We start from the raw sequence: 25,974 nt of genomic DNA, 5'->3' as shown, positions 1-25,974 counted from the left end.
AGCGGTTATTTAGGGAAAATTATGTCTAATGTTTTAATCCTTAAGGTGATCTAGGAAGTTGATAGGATCAAATGGTAATTAAGAAGAAAGAAAAATTCACACAGAAAAAAAAAAGGAATCCTTCATTGATGGGTCTCTCGGTCAATGGTGACACAAACACTTATAACATACTCCCTCCAGATTGAAATAAAGCAAAAGTAGTATTTAAAAAGTTGATGTGTTTGGTCTAAAATTTAGACTAGACACATCAACTTTTCAAATACTCTTTTTGCTTATATTTCATTCTAGAGGGAATACGCTCTTAAAGATGGTTCAAGAGCTCTTCAACTCTACCTTTTAGCTACAAACAGATTCTGCTGTATATCTTGTTTATAGACATCACCTCCTAATCCTTTTTACTAACTAACCACTAACCAAAGGTTTATCAATAAGAATTTTTACATTCCCAATTCTTGGGGTGGAATTTAAGCTAGGATTTATAACATCACCTGCTACTGAATTTGTTATAGCCTATTGTTGAAATGATAGTTGGAAATGGAAAGCAATGATATTCAATTCATTGTTAGGTTTATGCAAAATAGGAAGAGATGGAATGAATCTAGACTGATTACATTCAGTCCAATGCCCCTATTTTTCTTCTTTTCAATTGAAGATATGTGGTGGATCCAAATTTGTATCCATTACATAAAAATATCCAAGCAATGATCAAAGGGTAACTTCATTCTATTCCATTGTGTTCCATTCTATTACATCCAGTTCCACTACATTCTACTAACTAATAAAATGCGTAGGCAACCTTGATATCCACGAGTTCCTAGTGGGTTTAGTATGCAAGACACTATGGGATGGGAATTTGTGTTTCTTTCTATATTTTACACGAAAAGTTATAGGTCTATTTAAACAGTTTCAATGCTTTTTAAAATAGAATGCTTTTCAACCCTATCGAGCATCAAAACAGATTCACCACATCAAAATCCTAATTCCTTCTTTCATTTGTCCCAAAACCAAATTGATCCAACCCTGAAAATGCAGGTAACATTTTCAGCACTCATACATTCATTGATCCAACCCTAAAACCCCCTATTCTCCTCTGCAAGTCACATTAACCCTCACAAACATCCAACAACCTTCAATCAGCCTTTAATCTGGATTCTATGAATCTATAATATACCATTAATCCATCTGAGAAAACCTATGTCTCAAATCCCACTTCAATCTGACATCAAAAGAACATTGAAATGAATAAATAAAATAAAATAAATGACCTATTAGGAATGGCAAAGGAATCTACCTGCTCCTTTAATTCAATTAACTTTTCAATGACCAAGTACAAACAGATATTTACTTTGAAATTTGTATGCAATCAAACATATGGCTTGACAAAGGAAACCACATTCTCGTTTCTTTCCATCAAGCCATCATCAATTCAAAAGTTCAAAAATACAAGTGGATATTCACTTAGGCTCTGTTTGGGAATTTAGGAGAGGAAGGGAGAGTTGGAAAAAAGGAAGGAGGAAAGGGAAAGTGGATATTCACATATGCATCCCCTTTTCATTCTCTACAAAAACACTATTTACATAAGGTAGAAGATTTCTCTTTCCTCCCATCTTTCCAAAGCCCTCCCCTCTAAACTCCAAACGGATCCTTAATATAGGGTCCCCAACACAGTCCCATATCCAGCACTTCCTATGATTGATTGCAATCGCACGTGATTGACAAAGTCTGATCACGAAATTCCTATAGCACAAATGCCTAATTGTGGATGAATTTAATTGTCATGCACTGTTAGTGTAAAAAGTTTTATACACTGTTAGTATATCACAACCATTCAGAGACTTAACTTTAGAGGTAGTTTCAGTAAAATTGTAACATCTTTAATGACCTAACTGTTGTGATCCAGTGACAATGTAAAAACTCTTACATTGATTGTGTATAGGAATTAAATTCATTATGGATAAGTGTTTCTTTTAATATTATGTAATTTCCCTATACAACAGACATTACCAAATAACTACATAGCTCAAATTTTAAATCATGCATATCAAACCGTCCTAAAGTTTACTAGTCAGCAATGAAGAAACAAAATGCAACACAAAACCATTATAAATTAGTGTATGAATTTAGCATGGAATTTCATCGCCATGGAACATAATGGCAGGGATAAATTATGCATTTTCAAATTTGGTTCAGGAGTACACAATCATTGATAATGAATACCAAGATTTAAAATGCTGGAGAACACATCAGCACAGAAAATGGAAAACCATTTGCTTATAAACACAAACAATGAAAGATATTTGACCTTTGGAAGGATTGACTTCCAGTCTCTTTTGGTGACATTGGGGTCCTCGGATTCAAATTGCACCAAATCCTCATGAAGAAAGTGGTCTATAATTTCAGGTTTGGGCGTTTCTGAAGAATGATGCTCTTCATGTCTAAAGCACAGAATACTCAATTTCTGCAATCAAAACACCAAAGTATAAAAGGTGAACACACTGTGCTTATGTTTAAGTTATTTTTATAACAATTGATAAAATAATGTTAAATTGTTTTTATATAACCTATAAAATATTTTCATAACCTATCCTAGAGACTTTATGGAAATAAACTTAAAACAACATATGAACGTGTCATGGGCTCTCCCAAATCGTTAGATAAGTTCAAATAATCTAATCCTATAACAGACACTTATATGTATTTCTAATAAAAATGCTAACTTGCCACAACACTTTCACCGATAAACACACAAGTAAACTAATAAAAAAATTAAACCCTCCACAAAACAAGCAAACCCTTATATACATACAGGTTTCAGATTCTGAGGTTCATTTGGGATAAAGGTCAGAACATTTTGAAACCCTTTTCTTTTAACTTAGTAATTTCATTAAAATATAAAAAATTAAAAATAACCCAGAAACACAATTATAAATAAATCAAAGAAAAATGGCTGGAAGTAGTTGCAAAATAGTTATATACTTACGTTGTTTGAAGGATTGATATGAGAATTGGGGATCCGAAAATGAGTAGGAAAAGGACGAAGTGAGAGAATTGAGGGTCGAGGAAAACCCTTAATTGGAAGAAAGGAGTGACGAGCAAAAAGAGAGTGAGAAGAAGAAGATGAAGAAGAGGTACACAACATCTATAAATGTGTTAACAGTAATCCTCACATCAAAGATTTAGAAATGGTAGGTGGTGGATTAGGGTATGTGATTTGAAGAACCTCTACCTTTACTTCCTTCTACTTTCTTCCATCCACCTCTACTAATTATTAATTATTACAAATATATATAATAATAATAATAAAATAATGATTATTACAATATATAAAATATCCTCAGGTGTGTCCTGAAGCGTTGTTGTTGTTGTTGTGGTGGTAATTGGATTTGGGAGAATTGCATTTCAATTTCGAAAGAACGAGAAAATTTAGGAGGGTTTTGGAAAAGGAAATAATTCGGCTTGATTTGGAATTGACGAGTGAAGTAAGTATATAACCTTCACAAGAGAGAGACAATTGGGCAAATCCGAAGGATTAGGGTTAGGGTTAGGGTTGGATTGGGTAAAATTGAACGGTGTGCCATAAAACTTTGGGACTTGGGGGTAGGTAGGTAGATGATTCCATTCCCGCAAACCAATTTATCACTTCAATTCATTTACTCCCTCCTCTTTTATTTTTGTCACATTTTTTTACCTGATCTTAAAATCGTTTTGTAAACGAATATATTTAAAGTACATTTTGTTTATATTTTTCTTATCTCCTACCAAAATATATCTATTACTCTTTTTTAAATATATCACTTATTAATATTATCAAATTATTTTTAGTCAAAAAAATTATTATCAAATTATCTTAAAATATGAAAAATTAACATTTAATATATCTGTAAAAAATATAATTTTTTGACAGAAAATAAATATAAGATAATTTAGTAATAATTATATACAAAAAATATATATATTAATTATATTACTATTTTATGTACTCCACTATTTTTTCTTAATATATATGCATAAAAAGTGTCATTTAGTCTTATAAATATGGACAAATTATTAAATTGTGTAAAAAACATGTATACATATATTTTATTATATCTAATCATGTAAATAAATGTTGATATATATAAAAAATTAATATAATGATTATACGTAAAAAATTGATATGATAAGAAATGTAAAAATGTTTCACTTATAGTACATATTAATTAACTACTTTTTATAGAAATTTTTAGATTGAAGGATATAAGTATTATTATATGTAAGATTTCTGTACAAGAAATGAACTATTATGTAAGACTTAGAAGAACTACTTATCTAAAAAATTTAGATTAACGGACATAATTTGTTTTCTTATAAATAAATAAATAATAAAATTCAACCAGGATACTAACTTCCATTTATAAAATGAGTATTTGTAAAAATTTAATAATTTAAAAATAAAATCATGAATTGTCCATGCAAAAAATAATATAGTATTATACATTCAGTACATCATAATTAATTATATATGTAAATTTATAATTAGTTAGATAAAATTTATAATTAGTTAGATAAAATTTAAATATTTATAATGATGTGAAGATTGTAATTTATTAACACTATAAAAACGATTTATATTATATATATATATATATAAATTAAATTCTATAAAAAAATATTTAAGTGAGACTAAGAAGAAATCTATATGATTTTTAAAAGAAGGAAATAAATGTTTATCAGATATTTAAAATAAATAATATATGACATCTCTAATTTATTTCAATATCTTACATTTATCTAATTTAAAGTAATAATTTCACCCGCCGTTATTTAAAAAAAAAAATTGAACTTTAAATTTTATTCATTGGAATACTATAAGAGGCCATGTCATATGTGTTAAATGCATTTTTGTGAAAAGTTTTTAAATTTTATTCATTGGAATACTATAAAAGGCCATGTCATATGTCGTTAAATGCATTATTGTGAAAAGTTTCATTACCATTACATAATATTTTTAAGGCAAAACATATATAGTTGTATTTTAAGTTATTTTATTATATTTAGTTATTTTTTTATCTTAAAAAATATGATAAATTCTACCGTATATCGTCAATTAAACAAGAGCTTAAAAATATATTAATATTTTAAGTATCGTAAAAAAAACATAATACTCATTTAAATTTAGATCTTGTAAAATTTCATTAATTATACTACGATAAAAGATCATGCTAAAATAAAAGATACTCAATATATGCATTATTGTTAACAATTTGAATTAAGATTTTGTAATACTTTTAAATTAAAATGCATTTTTGTCATTTTTGTAGTGTTTTAAGTTGTTCTACTGTAATAAATTAGTTTTTTAAGTTCTTTTTTTATGATAGGTCATTTAAGTCATGTTATGTGCGCATTATTAAATTTTTTTAACACATTATATTACAAGAATATTCACTTGTCTGACCTCTTACTAATGTGATGGGAACAGAATTGGGACATTAATATCCTATGTGTGCGTTATTCTCTTGCATATTATTTTTGAATTTTTTTTCTTGAATTAAAATCATAGAATAAGCGTAAGGTAAAACCAGGGCATAACATAACATGGTCTCATTATGTTATGTATCGACTTCATAGAATAAATCATAGAATAATGAATCGACTTCATAAATCAAGAACATTGAAGTCTTTCATATAATATGGTTGTGTATTAAAGTTGTGATTCGCACGGTGAAAAAATTAGAGGCCAACAAAAGAAGGAAGCTAGGGGATGTAGAAATTGTGTGGAAGTATATATGTTGTAGATTTTCAAATGATTTTACCATCCATATGTTGGGAAAAATAGCATCAGTTCAAAAGAATTAAGACACAATCACAACACAAGAATATAACGTGAAAACTCCAAAACTGGAGAAAAAACCACGACCGCTGCCTAAACCGGCAACCAGAGAATTAACACTATGTGAAAATTATTACAACACATAGACTTCTCTCACTCACACCAGACACCCCAGTACAACCACACTCTTACAAAGCAAAGATACAAGCTTAAAGTGATATTGTTGACTGGTGCATTTGAAAACAAATGACCAAAACCCAATATATAGCCTTGGTCTTCTCCTTATTCTCCCACACTAAAGGATGTGGGACTTGCAATCAACCCCAACAATCTCCACCTTGATTGTAAGAGTTACAGCTTCCGCTTCCATTGTCTTACTGACAATCATACTCCACCATCAAAAGTACACTTCACTTGGAACTAAACCATCCCAAGAATTTTCTCCACTTGGAACTAAACCATTCCAAGAATTTTCTCATGTCGAAACCTTGCTGAAATTTATGGTGCAACTCCCATGTTGGCTTCCAGGAAGTTCTTCAGCCATCGACACATCCCCACACACCTTGCATCAATGCCAACCAATGCCCGTGTGTTGTTCTGAATCCGCTAGCAATAACTTGTCCTTTTTCATGGTATAGCGGAAATACCATAAGGACAAACTTTATCTTCTAGATGAGATCACCATCATCTCCCCAAACAAGGGAGACCTTGCCAGCACTTGCCTCAGAGTCTTTTCCAGATACTGCTCCACCTGGACAATTTCTCTTCACATGCCCAGACTTTCCACACTCCCAACACACCAAATTCTTTGCATGTATCTTCTTCCCATTAGCCCCACTTCTAGTCAGCAACATTGAGCTTGATGAAGTGCTTTCATCATTTTTCATTCTCCTTTCTTCAGAAATAATTTTAGTTGCAACTTCTTCAAAACTCAAACTTTCCTTCCCATACATCAGAACAGGTTTAAGATGAACATAGGAAGGTGGAAGGGACAAAATGAGCCTTAACGCTTTATCTTCATCATCAATCTCAACTTTGATAGATTCCAACTCAGAGACAATATTATTCAAAGTACTAAGATGATCAGAGATTTTCGTACCTTCATCCATGCGCAGATTGTGGAATTGCTCTTTCAACAACAACCGATTTGAGATGCCCTTAGCCTGATATAACCCTTCAAGCTTCTCCCAGAGTTGCTTGGCTGATGACAGATTCTGCACATTCGCAAGAACATTCTTTGCCAAACACAGACGAATTGCACTTGCAGCTCTCAAATCTAGTTTCTCCCACTTGTCGTCCTCCATGTTGGAAGTGTTTCCTTTCAACGCCTTGTGTAATCCTGATTGTATAAGCACATCCTTGACTTATACTTTTCACAAGCCAAAGTTGATTCTTCCATCAAACTTCTCTATGTCAAACTTCATAACGCTTGAATAAGACATAGCAGCTGCAGACTGTAAACTGTGCACCAGGTAAGTTCCCAAGAAAGAGAGGTGGGTCACAACAGACACGCTTAAATACCAAGTCTTTCCTTAGCCAGAACCTCCCTAAACAGCACTTTCACAGTATCACCTTTCTTCTAACAATGCCAAGGATAATTCTTTTTTGATGTGGAAGATCAGACAAAGCTGCAACCACAGAGCATACTAAGAAAAATTATCCTACCGAACCTCCGAACCTTGGCTCTGATACCAGTTGTTGGGAAAAATAACATAAGTTCAAAAGAATTAAGACACAATCACAACACAAGAATATAACGTGGAAACTCCAAAACCGGAGAAAAAACAAAAGAATTAGAGGCCAACAAAAGAAGGAAGCTAGGGGATGTAGAAATTGTGTGGAAGTATATATGTTGTGGATTTTCAAATGATTTTACCATCCCTAATCATAGAACAACACTAGATTACACAACACCACCACTATTCTACCTACATGCATCAAAGTAATACATACAAATGAAATGAGAGACAATATTAACCTTACCAATATTATAAATGGTACATTTTAGATGAAATAACAAAAAAAAAACACTAATTTTACAAACTCTATCCCAAGAGATATTTATTGGCCAATGTACCAAATGTCAACCAAAATCTTTTCATGTAGAACCATAATTTCTCTCCCCCCAACCCATGTCTTCTCTCGCACAACAATTTTCTTAAATCGTTTAACTTAATTTTGAAACGGACAAGAGCTTCACAATGGATATGTGCAAGAGGCATAAGATAAGTGGTCAACCCTATTTTTGTCAAGTAAATAGTATATCAAACACCTATACGTCTAGGGAGCTAATGAACATCTAATGCAACTTGGAGGACTTATTCCAAACAAAAAACTTGAAAGACTAATATGATACGATGCAATTAAATAATTTATGATCACATGATATATTTTGTCTATTTTAATGACCGTTAGTTAGATTTGATTTTTGTTAATTAACATTCACTTTTATTTCATCAATGTAATAAATTTTTTTTTTATTAAATGGACTATCTTTTTCGGTCTAAAAAAACATAACGAACATTAGTTTTTAAATTTTATTTTAAAACAATGGTTGAAATCATATTTTTATTTTTCAATAAAAATTAGAAATACTTGAGAAATGACCGTTCTTTCTTTTCACAACTCATTTCTTTTACCCTAAACCCTAAGATTCAACTTATGCACAACCATTTTTTAGCCACTATTGGTCGTCTTTGGAGAAACAAAGTTGAGAAATATAATTTCATCATTGTCTGCATCAACACCCAATTGTTAAACTTTCTTTTGAATTCATCACAATTACTCCAAAATTCACCACTATGTCAAAAATCTACATAGATAAACTTTATGGTCACATTTTCTCATTTATTTTTGTTTGTAGATTGAATATCTTATACTCGAAAGGAAAAACAAAATAGGACGAAGTGGCTTGGCCGAAGGGTGGCTTCTAGGTCGAAGAATTGATCAAGTGTGTATGTTTCTAGATTAAAGGGGATGGAGGTTGATGATTACATTTTACTTCTTAATTTTGTCTTTTAAAAATGAATTCGAAAAAATTATGCATAAATATACTATAAAATATAAAAGTTGGGGAAGGTTTTACCTTCAAAGTTGGGGAAAGTTTTACCTTCAAAGTTGGGGAAGGTTTGCACGAGTTGCAGCAAGTGTGGGTCTTGTTGCTATGCTTTTACTCCAATTTCAAGAATAATAATTTGTTTTTCATATTTTGTTTATTATGTAGTTCGATCAAATTTATCTGCTGTCATGTTTTTCCTTTGTTACTTCTTTACACAAACTAAATTCTATGATAAAGAAATAGTGCTTCTTATTTCAATTTGTATACTGGCACTCGATTTTTTTCCAACCAATTATCTTTAACCAAATATCTCATTTTATTATTAACCTTAAATTTTCATGTCCAGAACATATGGTGAATTTGACTTGTTAATAATTATAAGCCGAAAATTATTTGAAATTTCGGATATTTCTTTCTCAAACTTATCAAATCGATATGTGTTTGAGTACAGAATAAAGAAACAACTAAAACGATAAATTAAAACAAGTTGAAGTAAACTTACTCAGCAAAACAAACTTAATTTAATAGTTGCCAAAATAAATAAACAAAAAAAATTTTCAAACCCACACCATATGGATGCTGCTGGGACATGTGACACTTCTATAGTTCATGTATAATTTCCGTTCTGGTTACAGATCATTTCCCAGTTTGGCTGAGGACGATTACAAAAACGACCAAAAGAAATTTCCATACAAGTACAAAGACAGCATTAGATGCTTACATGCAAAATATTTTAGCAAAACTAGACATAGCCGTTAAGACAGAAGTGACTCTCAAATTTAATTTGGGAAGCTCAAACAAAATAAACAGGTACAGGACCCCCAATCGTAACTCCTTATCCAACAAATTGGTAATTTACATACCTTGTCAACGCCATCACAAAGTCAAAAAAATCTTGGCGATTATATGCAGTTCTTTCTTGAACATACCAAGAGGAGATTCTTGAGTGACATCCATATATCAGTTGAATTGACCAAAGTAGCATAATCTTGCTGGTCATGGAAGCTCAGGTGGCATTTTTTCTGGCTTGCATAAATCACATCCCCAGTTACAAATTTGTCAGCATCTTAATGCTAGACATGGTAATTCATTCCTACCTTAATCAGACAAGTCTGGGGAATGTTTAGTCCAACAGCAGGGGAACGGCAATTTTTTCGAAGAAAAGAGTAGAGATTTATAGCAAACTTCTTCGCAAATGAAGAGTTCCACTTGGCCTTTACATGAGAATGACCTATTACATATGCTGCTCCGGCGCGCTTGGCTTCCACAAGTTCCATGAGCTCTTCCTTGACATGTGGATCTCTATATATTGTATTTAGAACCTCAAATCTAATCCGCCGTCTAGTGTTGAGTTCAGGTGATTCCTGCTCATACATGGCCTGCAGCTTCTTCAATGTCGAAGATTTACTGCTACTAACAGTCAAAGCTCCGGGAAGATTGTTACTGTCACCTTCAAAACCAGCAGATTCTGACATTCGCAATCTTGTTCCAAACTTACCAGACGTCCTAACAACCGCCATACGGCCATCCCCAGTACCATCTAGGTTTCCAGAACCTTCAGCTTCCAATTGAATGAATTCTGCTATGCTCATCACCAGTTCATTTTCAAAATCATTTTCGTGACTATAAACGTCTTTGTAGCCATTTCGAACAATGCACCGATACAATCGATAGGATTTTGGACCAATTCGGCCAATGAGATAACGTTCTGCATGGGGCACAGAAGGCACAGACACAGTCTTAACACAAACAAAAACAACCACTTGGTAGAAAGCTGGCAGATTTGTCAAGAAATGAGTAAAACTGGCAGGGACTCCAGTAGCCAATTCGGTATAGATAAGACCCATTCCTGGAACCCTAACTATCCCAAGACTAGGACCCAATGTAAGGATCCCCCTCATTGAAACTTTGTTATGCATATCAAAAAAATACTTCTTTCTAGAACCATAATGCCACACATACATAACAACCATGAAGACTGCAGAGAGCACAATTGGAACCCATCCACCTTTTGGGATTTTCATGCAATAGGACGATAGGAAGAAAACCTCTATCGAACCAAAGAATAAGAGAAATGCAATAGCAACTATAAGACTTTGATGCCATACAAGGTTGATGACGAGAGAGGTCAACCATGTGGTCACAAATGCAACAATCAGACATGCAATCCCTGCAATCAAGATGATGACATTCGCAATCATCAGCTGAAATACGGTAATGAATGATAAAGTTATCCAGAAAATAGATGTAATTTTTTTTTTCTATGACGATCACTGAACCATCTACGTTACATAATCAACCATTTCAAAACAATTAAATTTTGCTCCACTGTTAATGTATCTTTTTTACACTAGCATGAGTAGCATCAAATAATGAGCTGCCACATCATTGAAACAGTTTGAGCTATCTAGCACATTTTATCACTCAACTCTTTTAATGATGTGAATCATGTGATAACATGTCATAGATGATAATGTAAAAAAATCTTAACCAGGTAGTAGATCAAAACTATGGCATTATGCTAATTCTGCCTTCTAATAATTTTTTTTACTACTTCTAAATAGATGGCATGATATGGTTAACTGAGTGAGTGTTACAATACAATCTGTGGGGGATCAACATTCAACCCTATTTCAAAACCACATAATATACAAGAGCATGTACTTCTGTCTTAGAAAATTAATATAGAATTAAATATCCTACGAGATAAAACAAAAGTATGGAGACCCATGAATTCTTAATAGGGATTTAAAATACCATTGTAACAAAGCTTACCATAAGCATACCCTATATGGTTTGTGTCTCCGAACCCAACTATCACAGCCAGGCTGATTATCATAAGAATCCAGTTTATCTCTGGTATATACGTCTGACCATCGATCCACCTTCTGGAATGTACTGCCTTAACACGAGGGAAACACTCAAATGCATGGCATTGTTGAACAATTGAGAATGTCGAAGAGATGACAGCCTGACTTGCAACTATTGCTGCCAAAGCAGCCACCACGAATACCGGCCAAAAGAGGACATCTACAAAATGACAAAAATATCACTGCATTATCATTGAAAACATATTGCAGGGTGTTGCTGTCTACTCAACTATTTTGCTTTACTTACTACTAGAGTAAATATCTTTTGCATATTTAGTGACTGAAATGCTACCACTACCAGGTTATGTTATTCCACTGATGGCATATAGCACACCAGCATAAGAAGTTGATAGGTTAGTTACTAGTAGTGAGCGAGTTAGACTAGTTACTTAGGGTGTAAGTTACAGGGAGAGAGCATAGGCTATAAATAATGAGGGGGTCTTAGAGGGGGTCAATTTGTATTTAGTGGGAAACTATGGAAGAGGTCTGGAATCTGGATCTCTTAAATATCCAGGGAATTTATATTTGTACTAAACATTCTTCATATTCTTGGAGCTGCACAAACATTGGGGCAGAATTTGTATTAGTGTCTATAAAAACACAACTTCCTTTATTTCTGATCCGGTTCATATCAAAAGCTAAGGAAAAACCAATACAGCTATTGTTTAAGTGGTTCTTTTAATGAAAACAATTGCTAGAAAGAGCACAAGGAGGGATGGTAGGCACTATAAAACAATAACTAACTGGCTAGGCTTTAACTCAATATGTATGCCCACCAACTACGGCGAAACAAGAATAAATCATTGTGTCTCTGATACATTAAAAATTTGTGGCAACAATCAGGTCTATTCATTTGTTTGCCAAAATATTGCAAACGTAATAATGCACAATATTTTATTAAAAACTTAAGCTCGAAATATAAGCTATTTCCCCACTTTATCACAAAATGTATTTCATCAGGAACATGTATCCAAATCAATAACAGTAACATTACTTAAAAGGTTGCAATTAGCTGGAACCTATTCCTAAGATCAATTACGTTCAAGTGAAATTTTGGGTTTCAGTTAGAAAAGAATAGCAATCATACTGACTAGGTTTTCAAAATCTACCAGTCACGCAAACAGTCTAATACATAGATCATTACAACAAAATTAAATCATAACCATGATATGATAGACATCAATTCTTGAAAACTTTCATAATATGATTATACTAATGAATAAATTAGTAGAATATGTATGAGAAAGAGAAACATAAAAAGGATTGGTCCCAATAAAAAACATGCTATGAAAAATATAGGGTAATAGTAATACATCCATCCCAAATATAATTCACCACTGAAATATTCCTGTTAGATAAGAAAGCCTCAATGGTTAAAATTATCTATCAAACCTCTCCCACATAAATTGGCGGACAATACCAGAACTTGAATGCAACAGCTGTCAATGCTGGCATCAGTTTATAATTATCAAAATGGAATACAGTGAGTAGAAAGCTAATACTTCAAATTCACAATATTACTATTAATAGGATACAAACTATATGATTCTTCAAAATATCTCAAATCATCATTATAGGTTCAATGCTCTCCCACCCAAAAAGTCCAGAGACATTTGAGGCAATCAAATTGGCCAATTTACAACATAGAAGACTCAAGATTCACACAAGAGCATTCACTGGCTATTCATCCATCTTTTGAATGCATATAATGTTGTTCTATGTCTTGCAAAATTTAATCAGACAATTTTTGTTCTTAGCATTAACATAAGCTGACCTGGAATAGAAGCATAAAAGCTTATAGGTACTGCAGATAAATTCTGTGATAGAAAAGCAGCCTGCCCCATGTATTGAAGAATTAGACATGGGTAAATGACAAAAGAAAATGCAGCCTGCATGGTAACAAGGATAAAATACTAAAAGTTAAAACAATCATTTTTCAAAAAAACAAAATTATGTAAAAGTTAAGGCTCTGTTTAAAATTAGGAATCACGATTTTATGTCAAGAGCATGGGTGGTGGACTATATATGGCCTTTTCTCAAACTGGTAAGTCAACTCAATATTTGATTCCACATATTCCACTCTAGCACGAGAGTGGATGACAGCAAATCATTAATTGCTCTCTAAATCAATTACCTACAGTCTCTCTGTTGCTTTTCTTGTTTGCTTGTAATGCTTGTGCATTGTATACTCTAAAATAAAGGTTTGACTTTTATGGTACTAAATTTCTAATACATAAGTGTGTAATACAAATTAGTATGTATCACTGAATCAACTGCTAAGATCAATTGACTTATCTGTGATAACTTCCCATCTTATTATCTTAAGTCCCAGTTCCTTCATAGTTTCAAACCACAGATTTATTCCTTTCACATATAATAGACACATCTAACATGTCCAGGTCTGAAAAGTACATAACAGGATTCACAATTAGGTATCCATACTGACAAAAGGAAATTTTCATCACCCTAACAGAAACCTTCGTCATATAATGCTAACCAATCTCGTATCTATTTGTAGAGTGCCAAATTCATGAACTGAACATCTCCGTTTAACTATGAAATTGAGATCCTACTTAATACTCAAGAACTGCACCTACCCTTACAGGGGCTTTTTTGTAGTATCCAAGGTCTGTAAACATAGCTTCAGTCCCTGAAGTGATGCAAGAAAACCATAATGTATTTGGTAAGAATAACGTTTAAGCAGAAGTTGAAATTTTAAAGAGACACAGTGACACAGACCTGCAACACACAAAAATACCCCTCCAAGATTAACCCAACCATCTTTTCCTGTAACCAAAAAGAACTTGAATATATAATATGGAGAAAGAGCCTGATATATTCTGGGATTCCACTTGATGACATTGTAAATGCCAATCGCGAAAATAGATAGCAACCATAGGATGATTACGGGAGGAAACATGAAGGCAACCGTGTGGGCGCCACGGTGTTGCAGAACAAAGAGTCCAACCAGTAGAACACAAGAAATAAGAGGCACAATACCTGTATAATGATATAAGCATAAGTTTTGACAGAAAAACAACCTATATTGCATTTTACATATATCTAAAACACTAAAAACTGCGGGGGGAAATTTAGTGAATTAAATTTCAGAATAAATATCCTAGTGATTTTGTTTATATTGAAGAATGCTGGAAAGCAAGCTTTACTGAAATTTTTTAGAAACAGCTCTTCAAGTCACAAAGTAGAACTCACCCACTATACAATGTTATCTTCTTTAAATCAACCAAAACACCGTAACAGAAATCATACATAGTGAACATCGCATTATGCTGAATTACCTTTCATTATTTTCTGTTAAAATATAAGGTATCTCCTTTTCTATAGTCTAGTTTGATATATTAACTCATTAAGTTATTGTATTTAGCTTATTTAAGCTTTGAGCATTAGAAACTGTTTCGTGGAAGAATAGCATTTTTTCCACTTACTTTCGTTTTTAATCTTCGCTTCAATTTTCAACCCTTCAACAGATGAAAGAACTGCAAGATGAAATTCTGATCAATAGAGATACTACAAGGAAAATCATCAATCAGATGAGTTTCTACTAGACAAAACTGACATATTTGTGAAGAGAAAAAGATGTTGGCTTACCTGAAATGGCAGGCATGAGTGCGCCAACACAAATTACCATGCAAGCACCAAGTAAAACAAAAACAAGCAAAACAATTTTAGTGTTCTTATTTTTTTCAATGAATTTTTTCAAAGATGAGGTTGGTATATTTCTATTTGAGTAACCAGGTTTGCGATATGTAGAAAGCTCCTCATCAGATGCTTGATGATTAGGAAGCAAACAAAATTTCGCATTTCTGCAAAGGTGCGAATACAAAGCAACGGTTCCCCCTGCACAAGTTCAATGCATTAGCACTACTACACTTAATATGTATAATAAGGAAAAGATTTTTAAAAAGGGGGGGATCAAAACTCACAAAATAGTAACCCTTACCTTCACCATTATCATCTGCACTCAACATGATAACAGCATACTTGAACATAGAAATAAGAGAGAGAGTCCAAAAAATCAAAGAAAATGCACCAAATATTGCATCCTCATTTTGAACATGTTTCAGTCTTCCAGAAAATATACTTTGATAGACATATAGAGGGGATAGGCTGATGTCACCAAACAGAAAGCCCAAACTCTGGTATGCCAAAAATAAAGGAGCTTTATACTGAGATTTGCACTCCACCTGTCAACAAAAAGAAATCAGACATTATAGACTAACATACATAAATGAAACAAACTTAGTGAGCATTTGATTTCACAGTCGTGAGAATCAAAAGGGATTCCAAACACAAAATTGATTTTGTCACATTTGAGTGATGTTGATTGGAATTGATTTTGCATCCAGAATTGATTTAAACTAGAAGCTAGGACTTTTAGCTTTTAATTCTGAACGTGATTTTAACACTCAAATTCTATTAAGCGAATGTATCCAAATATAAACCACTTTACATTCAATTCACTTTTAACTAAAACCAATTTTACATAACTATCATTCAAAATCAATTTTTGTCACCGCAAAACCAAACACAATTATTTCAATAAAACAAACTTCAGGATAAGGAGGAAAGGCAAATAAATAAACAACTAAAGTAAAGCATGATAACACTACTAAGATAGACTATAGGGCTATTCAAAATTTCAAATGCTTCTCTTTCCAATTTGCTTTTTTATTTCTCTGCACATGAATATAACTCATATTAGTGTGTTTGGTTCTCTGGTGATTAAAATTGATTGTAATTAAAAGTGAGTTGAATGTAAAGTGATCTATGTTTGAATATCTTTAGGCAAAAGTGAGTTGAACAATAAATTTTAGTGTAAATATCACGACAGACTTAGAAGCTACAAATCTTAGCTTCAAGCTAGAATCAATTCTGCTCAATAGCACCCAAACAAGTCAGAATCAATTCTACACCTCTAAAATTGATTTTGGCTCCTCCCAAAGTGCAACCAAACATGGATGAAGTTGCTCAATTTTCATTTGATAAAACAGTGTCAAGTGCAAAAATGCAGAATACCACATTTATCACATTCAGAAACGGGTTCAGTTTCAGCTATATAATTTAAGTTCCTAATAACATAGCATATGTTCTCCAATACAAAAATTCTCATTGCAAAATAAATTCTATGCTCAGTGTAATCGCTTCCATAAATTTCCAAATTAAACACAGCAAAAAGACTCTATCATGTTTCCATCCCAGTGATCCATGTTTGAAACAACGGATCTTATTTCCGTTTCACTCATCATCCTTTTCTGTTATTCGAATAGTTACTGTATTAGACATTCATTCATTAGGTTTTGAATCAAAGCATCGAAAATTCGAAATCTAGAAAGGCAAAAAACAATTATTATAATAAACTCTGGTTATGTTAGGGTTTGAATTGTTAAAACAAAAAATAATCATACCGTTGTTGATGAACCTCGTTGTCTATTCGCATCGCTTGAACTCATAGCGAAGCCAAAATAGAACAGAGCATGAGATTTTCTGGCTTTGAGAGAAAGATAGCGTTGAATTGAATCAGTTTAACATCGTTGTGTTCGTTTCATTTGAAAAAAAAAATAAAAAACGGAAAAATCGACTGATTCTTCTCCCATTGCAAAGTGGTCTTCGAAAAATGCTGTTAACAATTTTAACAAATTACCAATAAAATTCAATAAATCATATAAAAATCAACAATATTTCTCTTATCTGAAAAATAATAAAATATTCGTTTGTCAAAAAAGAAAAATAATAAAATATTATTTCAGAAAGTTTTTGTTAAATGAAAGATTGGATAATTTATTTAACAAATAATATGATAGCCACTACAGTCTATTTAAGGGTTGATCCGAATTTTGCGGGTCTTAATAATTGATTGCATGTTTATATTTATTTATTTTCTTTAATTTTGTTTTGTATAATAGATATGATTTTATTATAGCATTTTTTTGTCGTTGAGAATTTGGATGGCTTTTCTTCCTCTGGTTGTTGTTGGCGGCTTAGACAAACATTTGGTTACTGATAAATGGCGTAATTAATCACTCGTATCTCTATCTTTATCATGATGCATAAAGCATCCATACCAATAACATCCATGGAATTTATATGAGGTGCATAATGATATTGTTGTCGCTGAATATGCAAATGTATAGTGACTTCACTGACTTCCCACGTTTGTATATTTGTTTACTTTTGACAAAGGAATCTAACAGTGCCACTGTCGTAGTTGCTGACAACTCGGCGCACAGTGTCATGGCAAATGCTCGCACGTGCTAAGATTTCGTATAGCGTGTGTTCCAATGGCAACTTCTACCAAAACTCATCACAATTTCAGAAAAGCATACAACATAACTAAAATTTTGAATGTTGACTTTGTTATGCTTTTTTAAAGATTGTTGTTGAATAGTCACTAGAGCTATACAAGTTTGCAAATACTGCAAATAGGGTTTGAGGGTTTAAAAGTTTATTAGATTATAATAACCGTTTTGAATTGTCTCATGACATATTAGTGAATATCATTTGAATAATATTAACAACTCATTTTCTAATATATATTTGTTAACATATTTTTTTAATTGATTAAAATTTACATAAATTTCACAAAAACATATAGATCCCATATGAATTTAGAGAAACTCGTGTAATTTCTAATCAATCAAAACAAATATATTAAAATATGTGGATTCCATATGAATTTGGGAAAACTCATGTAATTAACATTTTTCTTACCATTTTTGTGTATATTCATATTCTCAAGTCACATTATTTGTCACATCATTGGCATATTATTGAATAGAGGAAAAACCGATGTAATTACGGAGATAACAGTAGCATAAACATGGATCTAGCATGAATAAATATCATTTTCTTTTAACCTCACAACGGAAAATGGTGTTGACCTTTTTTTCCCAGAATTTGTACATATTGGTGTCTACTCAAGCAGTATAAATAAACTCAGTACAACTGGACCCGAAAATATCACATATAAATACACAATATCTGCGACCAAAGAACATGCGAAAAACAACACAAAAACTTCTGTTACACAAAAGTGCTCCCTAGAAACAACAGGTGAGTAAACTCCGTGGAATACATTTCTGTCCGTGTTACTAAAACAGCTTATGTAGAGCTTATTTGCGACGTCTTTTAGTTATATCGGGGTTTCCTTTCCTCATCATCGCTACAAATTCATCATAGTTAATTCTTGCATCCTGCATATACGAAGGACAGTTAAACAACACCGGAAAAACATGTCTAATTGTCGGTACTCTTCGCATAACTTTGTTTCAATAGAACCATCTATGTTCTAATAATATAAATGTCATTATTATTATTACTGTAACATGTAATTAGTTCAAACAATTAAAAAAAAGGTAACAAGGAAGTAACATACATTGTCTGTATCAACTTCGGCAATGATCTCCTTTATTGTTTTCTCATCACCCATATTATACTTCTTAAGTGCAGATTCCAATTCTTCCTTTGTGATGAACCTTTGAAATCAGAAGCAACAAGAAGAAAACATGTTATAAATCAACATCTAAGGCGATAATGTTGCTAAACTATAAAATTATGAACAGAAATCAAATGAGAATACCCGCTCTTATCTTGGTCAAAATATTCAAAGGCTTTATATAGGTGATCCTCTCTTTCCATTCTATTCATATGCATGGTAGCTGTTATAAATTCAATATAATCAATGGTTCCATTGCCATCCACATCAGCCTGAAAACAAAATAATTATTATCTTAAAATCAAGAGAAGTAGTAAGCTAGTAATCGAATATCATGCAGCTTTCTAATCCTCAGCATTGTTACAAATACAGAGATACAATTTTTTTTTTAAATAAAGGGAATCAATAATTACAATTTACTCAGCACATCGATGCTTGGAGCATCAAGTTCTTTATGAGCATGAAACAAGGTTTGATCGCTGATGATTATCAAGACAACATGAGATTGCAAAAGATAAAAAAATTGAATTTGTGACATACGAGACTTTGTTACGGGATGTAAAGCTCCACTAGTTTTGCATCAAGTTTAGTGCAAGTGCAAAACGAAGTTTTGGACACACGATTTATAAACAAAAATAAAACATAGAATGAGATTGCACATAATGAGGTCTGTAAGGGTGAAATACTTGAGATAATGATTGCACATAATGGTTGTAACTTGTAAATATCTCAGATTATATTCAAACAGATTTGATCTTATTTGTCTGCACATATGAAAAATGAAAATACTGATCAGATAACAAATTGATACAAATAAATATTCTACACTCTGTGACTGCATTCTATGCAGTGTCTAAACCCTAAACCCCACTTAGTGTTTCAGGTCAAAATGTAGAAACAGGATGAAATATTTGGTAACCTTCAAACATGCCACATCTCAGGAAGAGTCAATAACCTATGGTATAACCAAAGAAGAAAAGAACAATAATCTTACCGCTTCCATCAACTGCCTTACTTCAGACTCAGACATTTTACTACCAAGTTTAGGGAGACCAGCTTTCAACTCTTCAAATGTGATTGTTCCACTGTTGTCTGTATCCATGGATTTGAACATTTCCTTCAAGCCAATAATTTCTTCTTCAGAAAGATTTTCGGCGATAACCTGCAATAAATAAAATACCATTATGAGATGACGTTTTATGTTGGATAGGATGTGCAAGAAACCAAACCCTTCAATATAGCTTAATCTTATTTTAAAACTAGATAATCTACTACTTCCATACATTTTGTGGGAGAACAAGTAAATATTACAAAATAGGCCAGTAATATCATCCTAATTATTACTTTTAAGTGTATTTAAGATAGTTTCAGCTGTGTAGCTTAGATACATGGCCAATACGGAAACAGATTCTCCAGTAGTCCGAGCTGAAATCATATAACAGGAACAACAGAATCCAATTCCTTCATCTAGTTCAGTTATGAATGCCTTCTCCCTTTTATTTATTCATAGTGGTAATGTAGACATTTTACTAGAAGATTGATTATGATGTTCATGACAACGAAAATGATTATATAAGATACTTTACCTTCAGAGCTACTTTCTTTAGCTTGTTCATTGCCCTGAATTGTTTCATTCTGCTTAAAACAGCAATATCAAGAGGCTTGTCAGATGCATCTCCATCTACTCTCATCCAAGGATGATCTGGAGTATGTAAAACATATTGTTATGGCTGATTGATTCAAAGGAACTAACTTCCAAGAAGGTTTTCAGCTCAGATGTTCATACAGTGTGTTTGAGAAGAGATTGCATTTGAAAGCAAAATGTTAATAAAAAAAGTAAACTCATGCATACTATTCTTTAGATCAAAATAGAAAATCAATTAAGTGAAAAGTCATCTTATCATAGGGATGTAAAAGAGAGACAACAAAGAGCACATTGTACACGAGGCAGGGACTTTTGGCACAAAACAAAGTAAAATATAACCACTTTTGGCATAAAACAGAGTAAAATATAACCACTTTTGGCATAAAACAAATCACTTTTGCGTACTAGAAGAATTTGACTTACTAAGTACTTCAACTGCTGAAAGTCGTTCTTTAGCGTCAGCTCGTAGCATCTTCTTCACCAAATCTTTGGCACTACTTGATATAGAAGGCCAAGGATCCGACGCAAAATCAATATGCCCACGAAGAATAGCATCAAAGATACCCTGTTCATTTTCTTCACATCATAGATGAGAACAAGGTGTGAAAAACATAAGGAAGTTTCAAAGCAAGAAAATCAAGGTACAAGAATAAAAAAAAAAACTTGTATACTAAATCACAAAAACGGATTAGACGCAAATAGCAATAACTGCAGTCAATAATCTTGACCGTCGATGAAGATCAAACAATTGAGGTTTTGAGTTCCTCATTTTTCAAACTCACGAAGTGAGTCATCTGATCACTATCCAACAACTTAGATTAGCTGACTACAATGACTACAGGAGTTATTAACCGCAATAAACCTGTGTTGACCAAAGCACCAATAAAATCTCGTATTGAAGCTCACAAGGTATACAACCATTCATTTTCCTTCACCTAATTAACAACTTAAACTTTGAGAATACTTGGTTCACGACACCATGAATTCAGGTTATCAATATTAAAAAATAAAACTGCGACTGTGAGCATTTGGTTAGAAAGAAAACGAAGGAGGTTTTACCTGCCCAGAATGGAGGGACACCGGAAAGCAAAATATACAATATAATCCCTGCACTCCAAATATCAGCTTCAGGCCCATAACTTCTACGCAGCACTTCAGGAGCAACGTAATAGGCACTCCCAACAAGATCTTTAAACATATCTCCTGCTCTCATAAATCAAAACAGAACTAATCACTAACTTATGATGTAAGTGTTTATGTAAAGCTATTTCTATAACAAAACATATGTGATTTAAGTTGTTTTCATAAGCTATCCTGAAGAGCTTATGGAAATAAGTTAAAACAGCTTATGCACATTTCATAAGTTGATTTCATTAGTGTTTAAGTACAAGCTATTTCATTAACAAAAGATAAAATAAAGTCAAACTATTTTCATAGAAGCTTTAACCTGTTTTCATAAGCTATCCAGGAGAGCATGTAGAAATAAGCTAAAAACAGCTTATAGACATCAGATATCATGAGATGATTTCTTTAGTGTTTACGAGTAGATAAACTCAAATAAGTATATCCTTGAGAGCTTATGAAAATAAGTTGAAAAGAACATATAAACATGTCATAAGCTCTCCAAAAGAGCCAAAACAAGTCAATCCAAACAGAACTAACCTTCCATTAATCACATTGTACAAGTCCACGAATTAAACCAAAAAACAAACAAACAAACATCAATATAAGCAAGCAATAATAACCTGGTTTAAAAAACACAGAGAGACCAAAATCCGTAGCCTTAAGAGGCGAATTCTCATCATTCCCAAGGAACAAAAAATTCTCAGGCTTCAAATCCCTATGCATAACACCCATAGTATGACAATTGTGCACAACTGTAACAATCTGACGACACAAATTAGCAGCAGCACGTTCGGAGTAATGTCCCTTAGTAATAATCCGATCAAAAAGTTCACCGCCGGCACATAGCTCCATAACAAGGTTAACAGAGTGACGATCCTCATAAGCACCTTTAAGTTCAACAATGTTCCGGTGACCGGTGAGGTGATGCATGATCTGAACTTCACGGCGAACGTCATCGATATCGTCGCGGTTAATGAGTTTTCGCGTGGCGATTGATTTGCACGCGAATTGTTCTTTGGTGACTTTGTGTGTTACTAAATATGTAACGCCGAATTGGCCTCGGCCGAGTTCGCGACCGAAGATGAAGGTGGAGCGAACGTCTTCCATTGGACGGTTGAGGATGCGTCCGAGGGAGGTGGGTAAGGGAGGTTGAGGTGGTGAGGGGGTGGAGTTTTGAGGGAGGATTTTGGGGGTATTTTGGTTGGGAGGTTCGGTTGCGGTGGTGGTGGTTCCGGTGCCGGTGCCGGTGCTGCAGTTTCCTCCCATTGAGTTGAAGTCAATGAAGAGAAGTGTGGTTGTCGGAGAAAGAGGGAAGAAAAAGTGTGGCGTGTTTTGCGACGAGGTTGCCGGCACAACAACTCAAGGACTAAATTGGACTTTGATCTGTATTAATTAATTAATTAACGGAAAATAACTAAATAATAACTGAACAGATGTTGGTGTTATATGTTTTGTAATAAATAAATACTTATGGTAACTTCAAATATACTATTGTGATTAATTGCTTTTATTTTAACTCAATAAATGAAAACAAAAATGTTCATTTTAATAGTTAATAAAGAATAAGAGAATTTGAAAAATCAACAAACGTCTGTATTTCTAAAAACAAAAACAAAAAATATTAAAAAATTATTTTTATTTCTAAAATTACATTTTTTTATAGTAATATTTCATTTTTTTATAATTGATTACTTTAAAGGTCTATCATTAAAATAAAATGAATAAAAATTTAAAAAAATAAAAATAAAAAATATTTATATAAGTCCTGAACTATATAATTTCATCACCGAAATATTATTGTTGAGAACATTAATTTGTGGCGGTACTTTGATAAAGGAAGATTAATGTAATAATTTGTTTGATTTTACGACGATTAAACTTAATTTTAAATAAATTAATTTTATAAATTTGATTTTAATAAAAATTAAATTGAATATAAAGTAATTTATGTTTTAATATATACATATAAAAGTGAATTGAACGATAAATTTTAATGTAAATTTTCTGAAATATGTATATTTAAAGTTAAATTATTATTGATAGGATATTTCAGTTGATAGTTATATTAGCATTGATATGCAGGTATCATATTCAAAATCTTCATACTTAAGGTGTGAAAGTTTAATTATTTGTTAAAAATAAGTTAAACTTAATATAAAGAATATGTGAGGTTGCACACAAAAAATTAGTAATAATAGAATCATAAATTTCTATCATTTTTTGTGAAGTTAAAATTTGGGAGCTGAACTCTAACTAATTTTTCATAACAAACGAAAAAAGGTGTTTGGCCTACATTCAGAGATTGTAAAGAAGGTGAGAAGCTGAATCAGAAAGCAACGCCTTTATCTGTAATGCAGGGCAACCCCTTGTCAATTGTTGAGCCATCGAAGGACCAAATGAGTGTTGCGTCTTTGTTAGTGACTTTTGTACATTAATTTATTATGGAATTTTTATGATTAAATAAAAACAAATAAAAGTTTCAGCTAATTAATTGAGTAACTTATTAAGTTTATAATAATGTTCGATTGGGACATTTGTCTGTAAAAATTGTTTATTATAAATAATGTTAGGTAGCCTTTTGTTTTCCTCAAAAAGAAAGGTAGTCTTTTTTTATAAAATTCAAATATAATATAAATATATATAATTATTGGTATTTTAAAAAAAAAACTATAAACAGAGTTAAATGGCTCTAGCAGTGGAAGAAAAATGCTACTACAATTTAGGTTTGAAGGCATTGATGATTCTCTTTACATGTTGATGAAATTGAAAGGGCAATGGAAATAAAACTCAGTTTTCTCTAGTGTGCAATTGTTATAAAGGTAATGGGTTATTCACGATACTTCAATTATTTGTAAATATATAAAGATTTTTGCAACCAAAAAAACTACAGAATACATTATTTGACTCCACTCACACCTCAACCAGATAAAAATCTTAGTTGTTAATAAAACTACAAACAATATATCATTTGAAGAAACTTTTTAAAAAATTAAAAGTAAAAATAAAAATAATTGAATATACAGCATAAACATCGCAATCTTATTGAGTATCTATGATAACAGTAGAAATGGTAGCAACCTCAGTCCCATATATAGCCTGTCGAATGGTTGTCAAGCTCGTGAACAAAAACAACACAAACATTATTATAACAAAATATACGATAGTGAAGGCTTTATTATTAATTATTAAAATAGAATACATGGCACACTACAGTCCTTACAGGCAGCAACATGTATTCACAACCTGCTAGACGTTTCATCAGATTTAATAATATTTACACAGGAATGGGAAAATAACATCACCAACTACCTAACAAAGTACAATATCCTACTTTGATATCCCCTACGTTAGATTGTTAAACGACTTGGGTATTCTCTCAATTTCAATGGATGACAGAATAAAACTAATCGTCAAAAATCTAACGTCAAAGGGAATAACAAAGATAAAATGCTAATAAAATTTGTTAAATAAGGAAACCACAACAACAGAAATGATAACTACCCTTAAATCCAACTCTGGGGCAAGATATTGTAACCTTTGATTGGCTTGGATAGATCACCGCCAGTGAGACCTTTCACGCTGCTTGTACCACCCGACGTCAGCAATGCCATTAGACTTCCACCATGCACCCTTCCTTCAGGAACAGCAACTGACATAGGAAAACGACCGCCTTCCTCAACTGAGGCACAAGCACTTGCAACTTCATGTTGTTTCAAATCTGAACAAGTTCTAGGAGCAGCTGTGTTGCCTATGCTACTCCCTATCTTCATCATAGTCACTTCAACTGGTTTGCTACAACGAGGATCCTGAACAGATCCTAAAGAGACACCTCCATGAACCCTCCTATCATGCACTAGTCCACTATGAAGTGCACACAGACCCGTTTTCCCCCTTGCAAATGAAGTACAAGGACCATCTGGCTGGATGCCATGTTCTGACTCAGGATGGCCCCACGAGCATCTCTTGCCTCCTCCATGTGCCTTGCAAAAGTCAGTGCTGCCTTGTGCACTCTTT

The 25,974-nt window shown here is 32.7% G+C and overlaps 4 protein-coding genes across 4 annotated transcripts in view; all 4 read right to left on the bottom strand.

Annotated features, from left to right (window-relative positions):
• The window catches only part of LOC101509853 (uncharacterized), a 5,229-nt gene extending 1,590 nt beyond the window's left edge, over nt 1-3,639 (bottom strand). Inside the window, exons 1-2 of the mRNA XM_004503601.4 lie at nt 2,981-3,639; nt 2,303-2,458 (exon numbers count right to left, since the gene is read on the bottom strand). Of these exons, the coding sequence (XP_004503658.1) occupies nt 2,303-2,458; nt 2,981-3,139 (315 nt within the window). The 5' untranslated portion in view covers nt 3,140-3,639. The remainder of the gene's footprint in view (nt 1-2,302; nt 2,459-2,980) is intronic.
• A 5,715-nt stretch (nt 3,640-9,354) lies between these two features.
• LOC101509530 (potassium transporter 3) lies at nt 9,355-17,616 on the bottom strand. Its single transcript, XM_004503600.4, has 9 exons — nt 17,164-17,616; nt 15,699-15,942; nt 15,347-15,595; nt 15,184-15,234; nt 14,477-14,737; nt 14,335-14,387; nt 13,512-13,626; nt 11,643-11,897; nt 9,355-11,037 (listed from the first exon to the last, which is right to left on the bottom strand). Exons 1-9 carry the CDS (start codon nt 17,206-17,208, stop codon nt 9,941-9,943), a joined length of 2,370 nt encoding a protein of 789 aa, XP_004503657.1. The 5' UTR covers nt 17,209-17,616; the 3' UTR covers nt 9,355-9,940.
• A 966-nt stretch (nt 17,617-18,582) lies between these two features.
• LOC101509201 (calcium-dependent protein kinase 1-like) lies at nt 18,583-23,357 on the bottom strand. The gene is made up of 8 exons (XM_004503599.4): nt 22,581-23,357; nt 21,895-22,038; nt 21,259-21,411; nt 20,777-20,892; nt 20,185-20,352; nt 19,335-19,462; nt 19,131-19,230; nt 18,583-18,948 (listed from the first exon to the last, which is right to left on the bottom strand). Exons 1-8 carry the CDS (start codon nt 23,224-23,226, stop codon nt 18,868-18,870), a joined length of 1,536 nt encoding a protein of 511 aa, XP_004503656.1. The 5' UTR covers nt 23,227-23,357; the 3' UTR covers nt 18,583-18,867.
• A 1,759-nt stretch (nt 23,358-25,116) lies between these two features.
• Nucleotides 25,117-25,974, bottom strand: part of LOC101508470 (uncharacterized) — a 4,534-nt gene continuing 3,676 nt past the window's right edge. The window contains exon 3 of the mRNA XM_073370046.1: nt 25,117-25,974. This exon is cut by the window's right edge and continues 2 nt beyond it. Within this exon, the coding sequence (XP_073226147.1) occupies nt 25,464-25,974 (511 nt within the window). The 3' untranslated portion in view covers nt 25,117-25,463.

This window comes from Cicer arietinum, chromosome 6, assembly GCF_000331145.2.
Source record: "Cicer arietinum cultivar CDC Frontier isolate Library 1 chromosome 6, Cicar.CDCFrontier_v2.0, whole genome shotgun sequence".
In the NCBI taxonomy this organism is placed as follows: domain Eukaryota; kingdom Viridiplantae; phylum Streptophyta; class Magnoliopsida; order Fabales; family Fabaceae; genus Cicer; species Cicer arietinum.
This window is presented reverse-complemented; position numbering and strand designations above follow the sequence as displayed.